Below are 19,564 nucleotides of genomic sequence, written 5' to 3'. Positions count from 1 at the left end.
CTATTAAAATTGATAATGAGCTAAATATTTGCCATAGCAAAAGCTGAAATTACTGTATCAATCAACCTGGGTGCTCTTATTCAATAAACAAAAATTATCACATTAACCTCCCCTAGTTTTAAGTCACAAAATGTTTCCCCCCGAGTGCACACCTAAGGCCTTAGATTGGTTTTCTCAGGCAGTTTCCTTTTGCTGTTTTCAACCGGAGAGAATAATACAAGCTTTTCATCACCTTCCAAATTAATCTGTGCTATGAGATGTCCAGTGGTTCCCCCCCTGCACTGAGTTATGATGCTGTTACTAAGAAGCCACAGCAATAAGCAACACTCTTGAAGATAACCTTTTTGCTTTCAACCCAGAGAACACAACCAAAAATAAAAAGCATGTACCTGAAAAGTGCCTCACTCTATAGCTTTTTTCTTGATTCCCCTCCCCCCCAACCTGACAAAGTGCATTCCGGGACCAGAGCACAAAATACAGAACTATAATCCACAGTACAGACTCTAGGTTGAATCAATAGCTTTCTTCAGCTTCCAAAAGAAAAACAAATTGGAAGGAAATCACTCCACAACTTCATTCTCTTTGTAGAATACAAAGATTCTGAAATGGATTATTGCAGAAAATGAGTATTTCCATGGCAATATTTTGTTGCTGCATTAAACTGATTACCCATGCCTCAGAATGTGGCCAAGAGGAATCAAGATAAAGCCTCAAAGGAAGAAATTCAACTGAAAAAAGGGTCAATGCATGATGATCTGCTCAGCCAAATACAGTGGTATCTCGGTTTACGAACTTAATCCGTTCTGGAAGTCCATTCTTAAACCAAAGCCATTTTTAAACCGAGGCGCGCTTTCCCTAATGAGGCCTCCAGCTGCCGGTGCCCTTTCACCGTTCGGATTCCACTCTTAGACTGAGGTAAAGCTCGCCAACTGGAACACTACTTCTGGTTTTGCGGAGTTTGTATACCGAATAGTTCATCAACAGGGCTGTTCTTAAACCGAGGTACCACTGTAATTGTGTGGAGCCTATCCTAGATCTACTGCTATATTATTAGCAAACTCTACCCGAAAACCAGATCAGGACTGTATGTGCACCATGTGTGTGTGTAGACATAAGCAATGTAGTAACTCATACTGACAGAACTAAATCTAGACTTGGAGGGTTTGGAGCAGCTAGAGATTTCAATAAGGTGTTTTAACTGACCCATTAGGCAAAGCAGGAAAGCCAGAATCCTAGCATTTATATCAGTTCTTGTTCATCCAAAAGGTTGCCTGCCAACTGCAAGAGAGCCAATGTTGCACAGCACTCTTTCCTTTTGCACCTGGCTCTGAGACTTCAAGTACAATCCCAGCAGGCTGCTCACCAGGTTAGATTCTGGAGCAGAAATGGGGACTGTGCAGGCCTCCAACATTCTTCAGCTCCAGCCAGCATGGCTGAGACTCCAGGATGAGAGAGATGTAGTCCAGCAGTGTCTGAGGAGCCAGAGGTTCCTCATCCATGTTCTGAAAGGTTTCCTGGTTCAAGCCACAGCTTTCCTGTCAAGCATATTCCTATACATTTAGTTATAGCACAGAAATGTGAGCCTGCGACGTGACTTTGGGTGTAAGCCATTTCCAAGCTCACTTTTACGAATTCGGGAGAGCCGATTGAGGATCTACCTTGAAACTACCCTGATTATTATTATTGCAAATGAGGCGGTGTTGACGAGGCAAGTTTGAAAGGAGGCAGCTTGCCTAAAGCCATCCAGTGAGTTCATCAGAGAGACAAGACTGGCATTTGAAATATAGGAGAAAAGGATAGCGTCTTTTAATGAAACCCAGAGCTCCCAGGCTTTGATCTTTCCCAATTTTAGCCAAACATACTCACCCTGGATTTTCATACCTGGTTATGACTCAGAAGTGCCATGTATATTGTCTAACAAACTGACAGAAAATGAGCATGTTTATGACAGCGCTGCAAAGAGGATAGCTCAGTCAGTAGAGCATGAGACTCTTAATCTCAGGGTTGTTGGGCAAAAAATGCCTACATTGCAGGGGTTGGACTAGATGACCCTTGGGTCCCTTCCAACTCTACAATTCTATGATTTTATGCACTTATCTTGGATATACAGAATATTTAACCATCTTTAAGTAGGATCAAGAGCCAGAGCTCAGGCTACTTAATAGAACAAAAACCATAGCAAGAACATGTGCACCCCCAGTGCTTTAAAAAGCTTGTGCTAAGGGTTGGTACACTAGTATTTCATTTCATTTTTAATGCAGCAGTTCTTGAGATAATGCTAAAGAGCACTTCAGTATTCGATAAACAAAAAAGGGCTGTCTGAAAAGCAGTAAATTTATTTAAAAGCACATCATATTATTTTAGACCAGGGTTTAGGAACCATGTTGGCTCCACAAGTGGCCAAACTTCTATGTGTCTGCAGTTTTGACTAATGCAAATATTTTCCCAAGCCACTTCACTTTAATATAATGCATTTTAAAGTTATTGTCACCAATATATTCATTTATATGTACACTTTGCCCTAATATATGCATTTTTTGTAAACACTGTTTGGCTAGAGAACTGCATCACAAAATTCAGAGACGTGCACATTACGAAATATGTTTGTGTTTCAGTTCTAGTGTTGTTTTGGAAAGTGTGAAATAGGTAGGATCAGCTTTAAATGCAAACTGAATCAAATTTCTTTCCTATCCCTAGTCTGGTCCAAGACAAGAAGTGGCATGCAATAAAGCTTGATGAAAAGGAATAATAGAAGAACATGGGAAAGAAGACAGATACAGTCGGGTTATGAGATGCTTTCTATTTATAAACCTTCAATTCGTGGCTTTGGGAAAAAAAGAGAGAGCTGTGTGTGAGAAAGAAAATGCCTAAGAAGTCGAAGCATAACACTTCATTTGAAAAAGTTCCTTCCTTCTACACCGATGCATTCTGGAACTCTGGAATTCAAAGGCAGGCGAAATCACAGCTTATGGCCAAAAGGGTTTCACAGTATCTTCACATTCACCACACGTGTTTTGGCACAGAGGCTTTCTAAATCTGTCAACTGCAGTACTATTCCCATTGCTCTGGCTTCCAAAACCAAGTGCAGTGTGATCCTAAGCATGTTTTCTCAGAGGTTATTGCTACTGAATTCAAGGTAGCTTTTGTGTCTAATTACATGGGGTTGCAGTCCTAGTTGGATGCAAGCCCTCTAATATCACTTGAACTTACTTTCTTGTACGTTTACTTACTTTGCTCAGACTCGAGTCACTTCATCTGTATATATTGCATGTGGTTCACAACAAAGCATGGCATAAACAACAAAACAATTCCACACACACAATAAATCATTATCCATTAGAGCTCCACACAAGGAACAACTCAAGAAAAAGTTTTATTAATTTGGTAGGAGTTACACTGAAGGGTGGATTAAGAGGCCATTGGCTTGGATCCTAACTTCCTGTGAATGGAACTTGGCTTATGGAACACTCCTGCTGGTGAGAAAGGAGAGGGACGCAATCCCCCCCCCCTGCAGCCCCCTTATGCCCTCTAAAAAACAGCTCCAGAGGATTTCAGTAGCAGCATGGAAGGCAGGGCCGTCTTTAGCATATGCACCGCCAGGGTGCAAAGATCTGCCCAGCGTCAAGTAAGATAATATTTTGATGTAAGAGTTAATTTCGTGTGCATGGCGCCGTTGAGAATGACAAGTGCCGCCGCTGGTGCGTCTTTGGTAAATGAGCGCACAAAGTCAAAAGTCCTTTAGTGAAACAGTAGGTACACATTTCAGTAATACCTAGGTGTATATGTATTTTGTTTTTCTAGCTTGATCAAAATTATTTATTTCATAACAGGTACTGTAGATAGTTAAGAACTTAGGCGGGTTCAGCTGGGGGTGCCCGGCACCCCCCAAAATTTGGCCCCTGGGTGCCCCGTACCCCTTGTACCCCCGGGTAACGATGGCCCTGATGGGAGGTAGCACTGAGAGCTGTTGGGGGGGGGGCAAGGAAAATGAGTGAAAATAGCTGTCCCCCATTCTCCCAGTATTAGCCTCTACTGGATCAGAGCCTCCTCCATTATTGTGGGGAGGTAAGGAGGAGAAGGTGAATTTAGGATTACTTTCCCTCATATTCAGAGAAATGTGATACAAACAATTGCTACCAATTATGATTTTTTAAAATGGGAGGAGCTGTAAGAACAACTAAGAATCCAACTCCTGATTGCTTGAAGCTTTTGTCACATGTTGACTACATGGTAGTCATCATTGGAAAGAAAGTTCCCACATGATGGGTTTGTCACTTCATGAATGGTTTTTTAATAGGTCCTCTGTTTCTACTCTGATTCACTTGCAAATAAAAGATCAATCTGCCATTAAATAATGCTTGAAACTGCAAAAGGCTTGCTGTTTATGTAAATTTATATCAATATATTTATATCAAAAAGAGAAACGAGTAACAGAAAATAGAAATTGTCCCAGTCTTTAAATGCAAAGATTAAAATATATTAATCACTGCCTTTTTTCATTTGCCCATTTCAGACATCTGTCAATAGGAAGATCTGATTTCTTTATCCAAGCTTCACAAATATAATATTAGTATCTTCAGAGAAAGATCTTGTCTGTGAGAGCTCCAATTTCATTGCCCCAACTCAATTACTGCATTCTTGAACTGAAATGTATTCATTTGTGGGCACTGAGGCAGCCAGTGGGAGGGTATTGATTGGAGTATAATGTCATGTGAAGCAGTAATGTCATGTGAAGAGTAAGATGAAAAAGTGTTTTCTGCTTAATGGGTTGGTATTAAGTAGGTGGGAACGGCTTCTAATTAGCCAACAATTGCTGTGTTTCCCAGTTTTCCTCCTTCCCCTCCTCCTGTTGGTCACCAGCTGCCAATCTCCCTCTCCCTTTTTGTGTGTGTGTGGAGTTCATTGCTCACTGCAGTGAAAGCCTTTGTTTAAAAAAAGAGGGCTCCCAGGGTCTCAGCTGCTGGGGTACAGCTTGCTGCCTGCGATGAGTAGGAACTGTCAGTTTATTTTATCTCAGCCTTTTCATCATTCTGCTGAAACTGGTCGAGTGAAACCACCTGAGAGACCTGAGGATTCAGTACCTACAAGTCATTAGCCAGGACTGCTCAGCCTCTCCCCACACAGCAAGTCAACTGAATACAGCCTAAAATACAGTCCACTTTAACCCCATGTTTTCCTATGGACATGTGAGACTTCCACTTGTATCCTTCTGCTAAAGAGATCATTTCTTTAATGTCCCTATAATAAAATTAGTATGTAAAGTATTTTCTAACACTGCATGGTACCTCTTAATACCAGGGCTCAGTGCCTGAGTTAAACATAATGCAGTGGACATACAAGATTTATCCCAATCTCTTTCCTCCAAAATGGTTTCCAGTGTCTAGATTATGTCCCAGAGCACACATTTCACTGTCAATAATATCCCCATAATTCACTGCCCCATTTATCTAATATTTTTTCTTCTACATTCTGGGTTTTTTTTGGGGGGGGGATTGAGGCACATGTAATTTAGAATGTAATTATAAACAGGATTTCCTGTGTATCAATATGCCTATTCAAATTCACAGTCACAGAGAGTAAAATCAAGCTTAATTTGTATCATATATGTGTTTTCTTCCTTCTTTTGTATATGTATCTTTTTCTTTGTCATGATTATCATTTCATCAAATTAGGTATGCATTTACAGCAAATGTGTTCTGTGCAAGCAATAAATGCATAATTTTCCTTTCTCAAACCTCTGTTTCTGACTGTTGTTAAGAATCACAAATAGAAATTTTTTTAAATTATCACCAGGAAAAAACCTTTGCAGTAGAATATGAACATGAACAACCTGTTGATTTCAGTACTAGTATTCGTAACTCTACGGGGATTAGTTGCTTGGTGATTCCCATGTGCTGACAATATGACATTAATAGCTTTCCTGCCATCTCCTCTGTGGTTTAACATAACAATATAGGTAAATAAAAGTGTCTAGCCTGTTGCTTAGCCTGCTTTTTAAGAGAAATGTAATCATAGTACCTGCAATTTTAAATGAATGCCAAACATTGTAACTATGTATTTTATTATAATCGTCAATAAATTAGGGAACGGGGTGATTTTAAGACATCCCAGACATATTTTGGCCCAGGTGACTTTACTTTGAAAAATAATAATATCCAAGCAATTTACATTTGCTTAACAAGGCCTTTTGGGAGATCACATTTTAGATAACCAGCTCAGTTGTTTTGGTTCATCCAATATAATTTATATATAGTAAAAGGGGCATAAATAATGTGTGTGTGTGTGTGTGTGTGTGTGTGTGTGTGTACACATTGTGCATTCACTCCAACACAGTTATCATTAAATATTAAACATCACCCAGTATGCTCTGGGGCTGAAATGCCAGGATGAAACCAGTACAAGGTTTGGATGTGGGCAGTAGCAGAATATTCATGATTTCATTCTTGTAAGGCGATATGCGGCTTCTGGGAAAGCACAGTTGAAAATGCTGCCTTACTCAGAGTTCAGTTTGACCCTGGCTGATCTGACATCATTAGTTGTTGGCTATGGTTTCTTGTTCTAATACCTTCTCACCTGGAACTTTCTCAGAGTAAACAGCGACAGAAATGAAAGAGCTAGGAAACTGGAAATGTTTGGTGTCAGTTACTTTCCTGTATGGGTCAACCAATTCAACATTATCAGCTCAGTGTTTCTCAAGCCTAGGTCCTCAGCTGTTGTTGGACTACAACTCCCATCATGTCTAGTCAGCAGCACCAGTGGTGAGGGATGATGGGAGCTGCACTCCAACAACAGCTGGGGACCCAAGATTGAAAAACACTGGTGTAAAACTATGGACCATTGTAGAGCCTACACACAAGACCAGTACACAGTGGGCTCATGAGTGCATTTGTACAGTCATAGCTTGGTTCTCAAATGCCTTTGTACAGTGGAACCTCGGTTTATGAACACCTCGGTTTATGAATTTTCGGTTTATGAATACCACGGACCCATCTGGAACGGATTAATTCACTTTCCATTACTTTCAAAGGGAAAGTTCGCTTCAGTTTATGAATGCTTCCGTTTATGAACAGACTTCCGGAACCAATTGTGTTCATAAACCGAGGTACCACTGTATTCGTACATTTTGGCTCCCGAATGCTGAAAACCCAGAAGTAAATGTTCCGGTTTGTGAACATTTTTCAGAAACTGAACGTCCGATGCGGCTTCCGCTTGACTGCAGGAAAGCTCCTGCAGCCAATTGGAAGCCATGCCTTGGTTTTCAAACGGTTTCAGGAGTCGAACAGACTTCCGGAATGGATTAAGTTCAAGAACCAAGGTACCACTGTACCATGTATTGGTGCCATCAGATATTCATTGTTGTATACAACATTTGAAATAATGACTACAGGCTCAATGACTATAGACCTGATCAGTGTGGCTGATAATTCTAACTTTCAGGAAATGACCTTACTCAACTCTACATGTGGCAACTCTAAGCAAATGTTACATCCAAGGTATGGAAATACAGTGAGCCCAAACGATGAACAAAGGGTCTCACTGCTGTGGACAGAATCCCACTAGCGTTCCGTCCACAATTAGAACTGCTTCAAAACTAGCCTATTTTTCTTATGAATGTTGTCAGATCTTACAATGATACCTTCAGTACTTTCAGCACAATCATTATGTCTACAAGGCATAGCTGTCAAGTTTTCCCTTTTCTCGTGAGGAAGCCTATTCAGCATAAGGGAATTTCCCTTAAAAAAAGGGAGAAGTTGACAGCTATGCTACAAGGCATAATTTTGGGGGTCAATTTCAAGCTTTGTAATTTTATTTTTAGGATGTCATGGATAAAATGGTTGCCAAAATACAGTTTAGTCTTCAGAGCAATAGGACACGTGAGTCAAGGGTGTCCTTCAAAGACATCTGTAATAGGCACTCCCATTTTTCTTTCTTAGCAGAAGAAGCTAGGTAGCCTCCCCCCCCCCACCTAAAGGACATGTTCGGGTTTCCCCAGACATATGGCAACCCTACTTCAAGCATTTGCTTTAATTTAAACAGCCTTTTCATTTCAACTAGCCATCTTGGTATGATTGGGTAGAAGGTTGTTAATGTGATGCTGAATTTTGGTATCGTAGATAGTTGTAACTGTGAAGAATCTTACTACTGTGGCCTTCGTTCAACTAACAGTTGTGCTGTATTTTGGAACTTGCATGAAATAAAAGCTTTCAAGTCCGCCACCCTAAAAAATACCCAAAAAAACCCCAACTAACAGCAAATCAGTAATCAGAGAGAAGTTAAAAAAAATACTGATCTTCTAATTTTCTCTTTTTATGTGCTGTGCCTATAAGTTCAGAGGGCATCAAACTGTTAAAGAAATATACTAATGATCTACCATGTAAAGACAAAGTTATAAATGAAGTATAAAAAGATGAAAGAAACTTTTAAAATGTATGCTGAACTAAAGAGACAAAGTATTTAATTGAAAAGTATAAAGTAAGTATAGGTGGTGTTTTAATGCTCATATGGAAAATAGCAAAGGGGCAATAAATTGCAATTAAGACAAAAATGAGAGTAAATCTTAGCACTTTTTTGTATAATGGAATAATAAAAATGCCAAATATGCTGGGAACACTTAACTATACAACTGGTTATTAATTAAACAGAAGATGAAATAACAGAGTGCAAGAAATGAGTCTGAATTAAAATCATTCTTTATCCCTGTAACATTGCTGAAATACTAGGAATTTCTCCCCCACACCAACAACTGCAAATCCCCTTCCTTTTCTTAATAAGTACAATGCATTTTGGTCTGAAGCAGAAATTTCTTATTTATTTTCTTGCTACTGCATCCAAACTGATCTACTGGTATTTTCCTAACACTCCCTCTTCTTGTCTTGTAGGCTTGAATAGGTAATATGTCACCTCAGCAGCCCACATACTTCAGTTTCTCTCTTCTTGGCTTCACTTTTAGTTGGCTGGCCTTTGCCTCAGTTTCTAAAGTCTCCATGGCTAGCACCTTAAGCCTCAGTTTCTCTTCCTGTTGCCTCAGATGCCTAGTGAGCTGTCTCTGTTAAAGCAGCTACAAAGCTTGTAGTGTTGTTTCTACAATGTAAAGCTTAGGACTCTCTTGGATTCCCATTTAAATGGAAATGTTCCTCAGGGTTCACGGAGAACAGCTTTCAGTTAGCAATGAAACTACCTGCAAATGAGGTGCCCTTTCAGAAGGTATCACACCTCAAGGAAAGCAGCTCCATCTCCCAGCTCCATCTGGTACGCAGGCTGAGACCCTACCTGCCTGAGGACTGCCTCGCCAGAGTGGGGCATGCTCTGGTTATCTCTCGCTTGGACTACTCTAATGCACTCTATGTGGGGCTACCTTTGAAGGTGACCCGGAAACTACAACTAATCCAGAATGCGGAAGCTAGACTGGTGATTGGGAGTGGCCGCCGCGACCACATAACACTGGTCCTGAAAGACCTACATTGGCTCCCAGTACGTTTCCGGACACAATTCAAAGTGTTGGTGCTGAGATGATTTCCCCCAAATTTTGGATAGTTAGTTGCAGTATTTCCTCACAATGGCCATCCTTACAATTTTGGGTAGTTAAAATAGACTTAGTTGATCTTCCCTATTGTTTTATGGACTATATGCATGAAAATAACATACATTGCAAAGGTACCCCTTTGCATGCTAAATTATAGGCAAATAAGCTCACTTATTTTGTGTGCTAGGCATCTTTAAATTTGATTTCTTTTTTATTTAGAGGGAAAATGACAAAGGATTTGCTTTCTTCCCTGCGGTTCTGTGGGCAAAGGTTTTGTTATAAAAACAACATGCATCTCAGAGGAGCCCCTGGGAGAAGTAACCTGCAAAATTTCAGAAGAATGGTGCAAAGGCTTGTGTTTTGCTCACTTTCCGTGACTTTAGGTGTGAATTAAGTGCAAAACTAATTTGAGAGGAGTTGATGTGGGAACAGGTGGCAATGTGGCTGAAGGAGCTGAATATTCAGCATTTTCTGAGCAAGCATCACTATCAGAACTAGAAAAGAGCACAAAGCAAACATTAACAAGGGAATACATCACTTCAGCATCCCTAGGAGAGATTGGATTGGAAAGCCTTCATAAAATAATCCCCTTCAAATTAGAATCTAGACTTGTCAGTCACTAAAGGGCTCTCTCTCCTACTTTCCCTTACCCTGGTGTTTCCTTTATGGGGCAGGGGAGAAATGTTTGTTTTGGCAGACACATTCTCTACAGCCATTTAAAACAGTCACATCTCTGCAGCACCCCAAATCAGTCCAGTACAGCTTAGACAAACTGTGTCTGAAGCAACCTGCTGTGGTTCATGATTCATCCAAATCTGATTCCTGCTTCTGCTATGTGTATGTTTTTGAGTGGAAAATGAAGCAGTGGTGGACCTTGGGGCCTCACATGTCAGCGGACAGCGGTGTTCTGTGTGACGCCCAAATTCAGTGCTCCTACAGCTCTTGTGCTCTACGCCCCCTTTGCCTCAGTTGCGCTCCCCTAACTCTGCCGCTGAATGAACTGTTTAGATGCAGCATGTGAATAACTAAATACTTCTATACATTATCCTAAAAGGACCCATTGGCTGCTGCAGAGTCATCTATAATGATAGGGCCTTGCAGATTCCATCCGACAAGGTAAAATAAGAGGGCAGACCCCCCTTTTCATCCTTATATTATGCCATGGAAATGACTTTGGTGAAGGCTACTACTCCCACACATATGCATACAAAGAGTTTTAGAGTTCTTTACCACTGCACATTTTCCACTGTATATTTCTAAAGCCATTTCATAGCCCTGCTTCCATATCAAAGAGATAAATATCTAAGGGTTCTATCCAACCTTCTGCAAGCTGCAGTGGGAGTTGGGAATTGCTTCAAACTAGGCAGAGAAATTTGTGTGTCAGATTTAAGGCGATTTCATGCTCCCCCCCACCTGCACAATCTGCTATGATTGGTCGGCCCTTACTACCCTTTGGAAAGGCTTTTTGGGACAGAGGGAGCTGCAGAGGAGGAAAAGGAAGAGAGAGGTTGCACAGGCTTGTCTTCTGCTCCTGCACTGCTGGTTACAACTGCTACAGTTTAACTGAGATTCACATGAGAAATAATACACTGCTGTTACATTCCTGTGAGAATGTGGCCTGCTTAATGTATCAAGAAAAGAAATTATTTTACCAATGTTTTCTAAACTTGAAACTGTGATAACTTCAAAAACAATGTCAGTGAGCTTCTAGCAAAGATATCCATTGTACTTGATTGTCTGTGTTTGTATATACTGTAGACCCATTTAATACATTTTTTTTTAAAAAAAATCTCATGCAAGCTCAAGTCTTACCTCCACCCAAGACAAAGTTAGTCCAATAGGATTAAACTCAGCAAGTAATTTAATAAAACTATACAAGAAAAATGACTTAACCATAAGGACAATGCAGCACTAATGCGTTTCATAACTAGTGTCTTACCAACTGGAAAAGGGTCAGTGAACATGTCAGTTCGGTTCTCCTTCCAGGCCACCAGGTACTTGATGTTGGCGTAATCTGCAGCTTCTGTACGACTGTTATATTTCAGCATCATGTTATGAGCTTTCCCAATGCCACAATATACCTTTGCCTCGCTCACTAGAGCCCAGTCCGAAAGAGCATTTGCTGTATCAAATGCCTGATCAAAATATTCGCAGGCCTTGGAGTAGTTACCCTAATAAAAGAAAAGACGGGTAAATTCCAGTTTTCAAATACTTCATCATTTCTTATTTTCCCCACTTGCAGCCTTTAAGAGGTTGAAGTTTGTTGCATACGTGAACCAACAAAGTGGCAAGTTGTCAAAGATACCCTTGGATTTCCAGCTTTACATTATTGACTCCATTCTGTACCATTTAAAATGGAAAGAACATTAAATAGCAGACCAATATTGGAAGTACTATAACTAAAAGCATAATTATCCTCCTGTAATTATCTTTGTCTGATGAAAAAGGGGGAGGGGAAATGCTATTGACTCTACTCTTTACCTTTTGCAAAAGCAGGAGTCCTATTCTCCCAATACAAGCAAAGGAACATGGAGAAGGCACTTCAATTTATGCTTTGGATCATCTCAGAGAATTGCTAGAGCCCTGAATTACTGCCACTGCCACTTCCCCACCACAATCCTACTCTCTAAAGTAAAATGTTCCACTATGACCTTTAAGATCAGCTGGGAAGGTTCCCTTAAACATACTCAATATATAGCAAATAGGTATGTACCAAGTCAGGACTGCAAGGTTACACAAAGACGGTTGTTCCCTAGTGGTCTGGACTTTTATTCCCCCCTTGAGACTTGTCAACACCTAAGTTTGTACAGTGTATATCTTCTGGAAGCAGTGCCTGACAGTCAAAACCTTTTTGTGGCCAGGAATAGGAGTAGAATACAGTAATTAGAAGATGGTTACCAGCTCCAAGTCATGGACATGCAAGAGATTACAAGACAAAACAAACAAACAAACAAACAAACAAACAAACAAAATGCCTGCAAATAAAAGTGTGCCATAAAGGTATACTTGAAATCTAGAAAGGCAATAATAATGAAGCAGTTCTCTTCTTCTGTACTACAGGCAGAATGGGCATGCTAAATGGATAAGCACTTCCATGTTAGGCGAAAAATAGTATAAACATTAAATAAGATACTCAGCTCCTTATTCAACCCTGAAATTCAACCCCACACATTTTGTTTAGAAAATAGCCTGAAGATATATGATACAGTATATATGCAGTTAGGTGTTGCTGAATTCACTTTATCAAGCATTTTATCTGGGGTGTCGTGATGACAGTGCTAGACAAGGACTGGCAAGATCATGATTCACATCACTACACAGCTAAAAAGGTTACTAGGTGACCTTAGGCCACTCATACACTCTCTGCTTAGCTTGAAATAAATATGCGTACTGCCCTGAGTTCCTTGGAGGCAGATTGAAACCAAAAGGAAGAGTGGAACAAATAAAACTATTTTTGTGATAGTCTTCCACTTTCAATCTAAGTTCATAAAAAGTAATATTAATATAGCACATGTCTATGCCACCCTTCAACCAAATAGTTCTCAAACACAGTTAATGTAGAGCAAAATACAAACAACAAAAGCTACTCCCAATAATTGGGTAATCCACTGAAATGATGTGGGGTGTGCAGCTGGGGGCTGCAGCAAGAGGGGCAACTGGCATAAATTAGGGACGATCCTATGCATCCAGTCATCAATCTGTAACACATTCATAAAAGTTACTTTCTGCATATAGCGAAACATTAAAACACATGTGTGGAACTAATTCAGAGTTATTTTTAAATAGATATTCCTGTGACTATGGACTGTCTAGGCTTCTCCATGTTACTTGTTCATGTGAGATACACATGCATAATGAAAAAAGTTAGTTGATAGGAATTAATGTTCTAACTCTCCAGGTTTTTCTTTTTTTAAATTGTGCATGCCCAATTGGGCAGTTGGGCAGGGCTTTTTTCCCCAGCCAGAACTCACCGGAACTGAGTTCCAACACCTCTTTGGTGTGTTCCAGCACCTTTTTGTAGCGTACCGGCAGCTGTATAGCAGCACAGCGCCCAGAGCTGTGTGTCAGAGGTTTCAGGCTTCATGCCACTCATGGCTTTGTGTCTGTAGCGCCTCAGAGTTTATGTAATGTGGCTGCAGCAGTTGCCGGCAGTGGGGTGATTAGGCAGAGGAGCATCCCCCCCCCCAAAAAAACTGGTTTCCCCCTAAGAATGCTCCACATCTTTGGCTCTCCCTAAAAAAAAGCTCAACAACTTAGGGTTGTCCATTAAAAAAGGGAGTTCCTGCACCTCTTTTTCTAGAAAAAAAGCACTGATGTTGGGGCAGATCTTCATATTCTAAAGAATCTGAAATCTCAATGAAGGAGTTGAGTCAAATCAAACTTGAATGAAAAGCATTAGAACATGAGCTATTCTCTTTAAAAACTCCTTTGAACAGGTATTAAAAGATAACTCCAAGTGGTATTTCAGGTCCCGATTCAGAAAAAGAGCTTGATTAAACAAACCAATGAACAGAAAACCTGACATTGTGTAGACTTTGGCACCAATCAAAGTGAATCATGAGCACCTAAGGTTCACATCTGACACCACCCAGGATTCCATATTTTACCCTCTTCAAAAGCTGGGAAGCAGTAAGCAGCACAGATGCCTGTCATTTTAAGGCTGCAGTTTACTGTAATAGCCTGGTGCAGAAATCAGCTTTCCTGCTCACTGAAGAATAGAATCACATTGGGGGAGTTTCAGTCACAGCTGAAGCTGCATCAGAATAGAAAAATAAGATTAAATGTTTGACTTGCTAGCTACGGTTCAGATGTCCAACCAGTTTCTGAAAGATGTGCACTGTTACCATACAACCAGGATAATGCCGTCTTTTGTTGGTATGCAGGCCAATACCTCTGTACTATTCAATAAATTGCTAGACTGCAAAGTTTTGGATCTTAACTACCCAAGTCAACAGCAGCTCTTCCAAATGTGTACTGTGTATTTGCATCAAGTTAGATTGTGCATCAAGTCATCATCTGAAAGTTAAGAATGCTAAAATCACTGGGAGGAATTCAACATCATGCTAAGGTGATCATTTCATCAGGGCAAACATTTTGGCTTACCAGATGGAATGACCTCCAACCCCACCCTGAGATTTGTTGTGCAAATAGAAATCCCTTTGCAGGGCTTCTGCTGACGGGACTCATTAGCTGAATCCCACCCATTTCATTTTAGGGCTATCAAAAGCAAGTACTCCCAAGATTTGCTACTGTTAGGATATGGCACAAAAATAGCTAGGAAACATTATTTTCAGCAACGTTTCATTCTTTCATGCATGCATTCGAGTATTTATGACCCACACTTTCATACAAGCACATAAGACATTCCAAGTTATATTAAAGTCATCAAAAGCATCCATAACAAACATCAATAAAAACAAACCAACCAACCAGGTCACAACTGCACATATATATAGTTATATTTAAGAATCAGATCAAATGAATCCACTGGCGATGTTATCCTTAATCTATGATAGAACTTCTCAAACTAATACTTACTCTTTGGTTGTAAATATTTCCAAGGAATGTACATGCATCTACTTTACTTGGGCCAAGGTTAACTTTGTTGGCAATAAGCATAAACTTTTCCATGTAGTTAATAGCTTCCTCCACTTCTCCAAGACTAAGAAACAAACCAACAAACCAACATTTAATGAGCATATTAATCAAAGGAGCAAATTCATCATACCGTGACTGATTATAGTTGAAGCTCTGCTGAGCAATCAGTGCATTGAAATTTGTAAGGCAAAATTTTGTAGCTTGAAATTATTAGTGTTATTTGTGGCAGCATTGCAGGCCACAGCAGCTACATCACGGTTTGAAGGCTGGAGCTCATAAACACCATGGCCTCCTTCAAAATGTAATTGCTGCTCTTTATCTGGGTAAGCCAAGGGTTGCTGGAGTCATACTACCTACCACATCTGCAGCAGATTGCAGGTGTTACCTCTAATTCCCAATTCAATATACACAACCTGAGGTCATTGCCAAATCTAAGCTGAATATTGGCAAATGTACATTGATAAGACATTTGCACATTTTTTTAATAAAGCCAGCTGTATTAACAACAAAGCATCTCCACACTGCCATTACAACACACAGGCAGATGCTAAAGTTTGTTTGTGGGTGAAACATCACGCAGTTCCTCTTTCTAAGTCTGTGTCATAGCTGGTGACCTTAATATTAGCTGTGAACCTGAGTGTCTAATGTGGCAGTGCAGAAAACTAAATGTCACGCCACCAGTGAGCCAAAACCTCCAGTCCTAATATAGAAATGTGTAGAAACTAAAGTTTATAGGTAATGACAAAGGGGATTGTTCTCTTATTGTTTTAAAGAAGAAGCTTCAAGTTAATTTTATGCAGCAAAAGACTGAGTTTTAAGAAATTAAAATATACCAACATGATACGATATCTATGTACCAAAATATGAATGGTGGTGTTCTCTAATCTCACTTATGAGCCATAAAAATAGAAGACAATATCTACAAAATTGTAACAATGCCATGATGCCTCCACATGATTAAGTGGATCTAACTGATGTAAAAAACTGATAAAGTGCTTAACAGTGATCCTACATGTGTCTTCTGAGACATAAGTCTAATTGAGTTTAGCCTTAGGACTACAGTCCAAAATTTCCATGAGGTTAAAAATATCTAACATTTAACATTTTATCATCCATACAAAGTGTTTATTTTATTACAATCAGGAGAAGGCGGCAGGCAAACATTCCTGGAATGTAAAATGTATTGCAAACATTTGCCATATGTCAAAAGGTTTCTAAAGTTTAAAATCAAAGTCACATTTTGATGGCTATTTTTCTTTCAAAGGGGAGAGAATCAAACATTTCCACCCAGAAGAACTGAACTGATTTATATAAGTTAAAGGACAAGGTTAAAATGTTAGACAAATATTAATTCCAGTTTTTCTAGTTTTCTATATGCAGTGCACAGGTGCAACTTGAACAGCATATTATATGGTATAATCATTAAATTCATTCAACCAGACCTTAGAGAGTTAAAAACATATATTCTGAGGAAAAGTACTCCTTGGTCCAAAGAATGAGAATGAAACTGTGCAGAATATTTGTGTATCAAGGTGATTCCAGTTTCCAACTGGGAAAACAGGACTGTTAACACCCACATCCCCTGACAACTGTCCAATTATGTATATCACACTTGGCCTACTGTTTGCAGTAGAAGTAATCAATAAAGGATGTGGTTGAGTGAACATAGATTTTGGTTGAACCAATGCATGAAATCTTAATCATTTACTCAGAGTGAAGAAATCAAATAGAGCAGAGATGAAACAGCCACTGAGGGTTTTGTTGATTGTGCCACCACGTTTGTGGGTTAGAAGCTGAAAGTAATAAGTCAAATGGAATCAGTGACAGGAGAAAATGTAAAAAGGTTTTCTTAATGTAATGAATTAATAGAAATGTTTTTGATGTATTTTTGATCTTTTCTGATGTAGCATTACATGAACCTATATTCCATTTACAAAAAATAAATACCATTTATCCAAAGAAAGAAAAAAAGAAAGAAGAATTAATTTGTTCTATAATCAAAAGGCAATATGCCAACACAAAGCTTTATTTCTGCCACGAGAATAAAACTCGGCTACAAGATTAAAACAGGATTGAAACAAGTCTGCCAAATGATTATGCAGGGAGCAAACCCTAAACCAGCATTACTATCAGATTAGCATCTGTTGAGTCAAACTAAACTTTCCTTAATTATTTCATTTCATTATATATCTTATTAATACAGAATGTGCATCTTGAAGCTTCACTGGACAGAAGTGGCTATTTGTTATCTATAAGTCTTGTTTTCCAGATAGAGCTAGAAATTTCAATTGAATTTCATCATATTAGTAAATAGTGCCTTCCACTTTCTCACACATGCCTTTTCTGATACTGGTGCAATCTGATGCTTTAAAAATTACATCTACTCCTTGGTATCAGAAAACATCACAGTATGTGATAGAAGCTACAAACACTGGAGGTAAAAAACACAGTTTTTTAAAAATAATGAAGAGTATGTTTAGGCTCTGTTAGAAAATACAGTCCATACCTCTGCAATGGATGAATGTTCCTAGGAAGGTTTCATGTGTTGATTCCTACAGATCATTGAACTTACATTTACATGAGGCCTGTGATTTATGTTACAAGGAGGATAAGGAATCTTGATGAAGAATTAATTATTCCCAAATTACTGAAACAGTTATTAAATAATCTGAGACCTGATGATTCTAATGAAGAAACATTTCACTTCCTGAAGCTTTCAACTCCTTTATCTTCAATACTTCTTCAGTGAATGAACAAACTATTTAAGGGTGGATGTGATCTCCTTTCTTAAAGGTGTTCAAAAGAACATTATAAATCACTTACCTGAGAGTTTTAGGCACAATATCTTATGTCTTGGCTCTACAGTTTGGGCTAGAAAATCACAGAATCCTGTCATAGTTCAGTGTTTCTCAAACCTTTTGGACCCCTTCCCGAGGGCATTTAGCATCAAGTGCTGAAAAGCCTCAGACACCCCCACCCCCACCCGGATAAAATATAGCATGGGGTCGCCTTTGCCAAAGATGCCAGCAACCTTTGCATGGGATCAGGAAGTCATTTTAGAACCTGGAACTAGGAAACTGTCAGGTATGCTATGCATATGCTGTCAATAAACAATGTGGCAATCAAGGTGAAATAAAAGTCATAAGCCAAATTATGGCAAGTTGGTATGATCTCAATGAATGCCATCCATTTCCAGTCTGCACACAGTTTTCCCCATTTTTCCACTGGAACCAAGTCACAGATCTACGTAAGCCCTGGTAGTAGGTATAATCCTCCTAGCACTGTGCTGTATCTTCTTTATTTCAATGGGGTTGGAGCAGGGCTCTCCTATAAATAATTTTGAGCTGAATCAAGACTGTACAGAATCAGCAGTTGCTAGCAAAAACACAAATAAATTAGCAGGGGAGCAGGTGATCATTCAAAGTAATATCTTTTGGCAGAAATACCTAGCCATTCGGTAGTTTAAATGGCTACTTTGAAGACTCATTTTGTTGAGACTATGGTGCTAGGTTGGGCACATATCAATAGTAAACAACAGGAATTCCTAAACTTTGTGCCATGAAAGGACTTTAAGTAAGCAATTAAACCTTAATTAATAATTACAGGATCTTGGGAACTGTACATGCTCACTCCCAAAGGAGTCTGTTGCATCACTGTATGATTTACTGCTTTAGACTTGCATTCTTCTAAGTCTCTTTTGGAAAGTTGGCAATGCTGCCACATCTCTGCACTGGATGTGATTTAATAATTCAGTTATTCCCAGTGTAGAGATCCAGGTGAATTGCCACTCATAGGTGGAGGCTTACCACTGCAACTCTGCAGAAAGCACCCTCAAAATATGAAACACAGGTTGTGTAAACTCTGCTGAAGGTGAGCAATTTCTCTTACACACTTTAAAAGTAAATCTGTTCAGGTGCCAAATATGCCTCAGCTATTTAAAGGTATGGAAAGGTATGGAAACACCAGTGTATATTAATCTGAAAACAAGATGATTGTATAGTTTTCTGTTCAAATTTCAAAAACTACTTGTCATTAAAAGAATGTTATTTCTGTTTTCAAGAGCACTAGTTTCAGAGAGCAGTTCAATCCCCAAAGATCAGACTTTTGCAACTCATCTCAGGCTATGATCTCTGCCAGATGGCCCCTTAACAATTTCAATAAAAAGAAAAGGATGCTTACTATAACAACACTATCTGCCTGCCATATCTTTGGTTTATCACCTGCTTTCACAACCTCTAGAAGCAAAAGGGTGGACAGGCTATCAGTAGTACTCTTAGTCTTTGGAAAATAGTGAGGGAAGGAATCAGCAATCTTTGTAAGCGGCCATGTCGTTACAGCCACACACATACAAATATGTAGCTTGTTCTTCAGCCTCTGAATTCCATTATAATGTAAATCTTATTACATATTTATTGCTGCTCAGAGTAGTCCTAAATGTAAAAT

The 19,564-nt window shown here is 39.3% G+C and overlaps 1 protein-coding gene across 4 annotated transcripts in view; it reads right to left on the bottom strand.

The window, feature by feature from the left end:
* The window catches only part of TTC29 (tetratricopeptide repeat domain 29), a 165,222-nt gene that overhangs the window by 22,009 nt on the left and 123,649 nt on the right, over nt 1-19,564 (bottom strand). For all 4 annotated transcript variants that reach the window (XM_088660262.1, XM_035114020.3, XM_088660263.1 and 1 more), the window contains 2 exons: nt 15,062-15,185; nt 11,463-11,694 (listed from right to left, as the gene is read on the bottom strand). In XM_088660262.1, coding sequence (XP_088516388.1) covers nt 11,463-11,694; nt 15,062-15,185 — 356 coding nt within the window. The remainder of the gene's footprint in view (nt 1-11,462; nt 11,695-15,061; nt 15,186-19,564) is intronic.

Source organism: Zootoca vivipara, chromosome Z1, assembly GCF_965207765.1.
Source record: "Zootoca vivipara chromosome Z1, rZooViv2.hap1.1, whole genome shotgun sequence".
Lineage (NCBI taxonomy): Eukaryota > Metazoa > Chordata > Lepidosauria > Squamata > Lacertidae > Zootoca > Zootoca vivipara.
The sequence above is the reverse complement of the archived record's forward strand: the minus strand, read 5'-3'. Positions and strand labels throughout refer to the sequence as shown.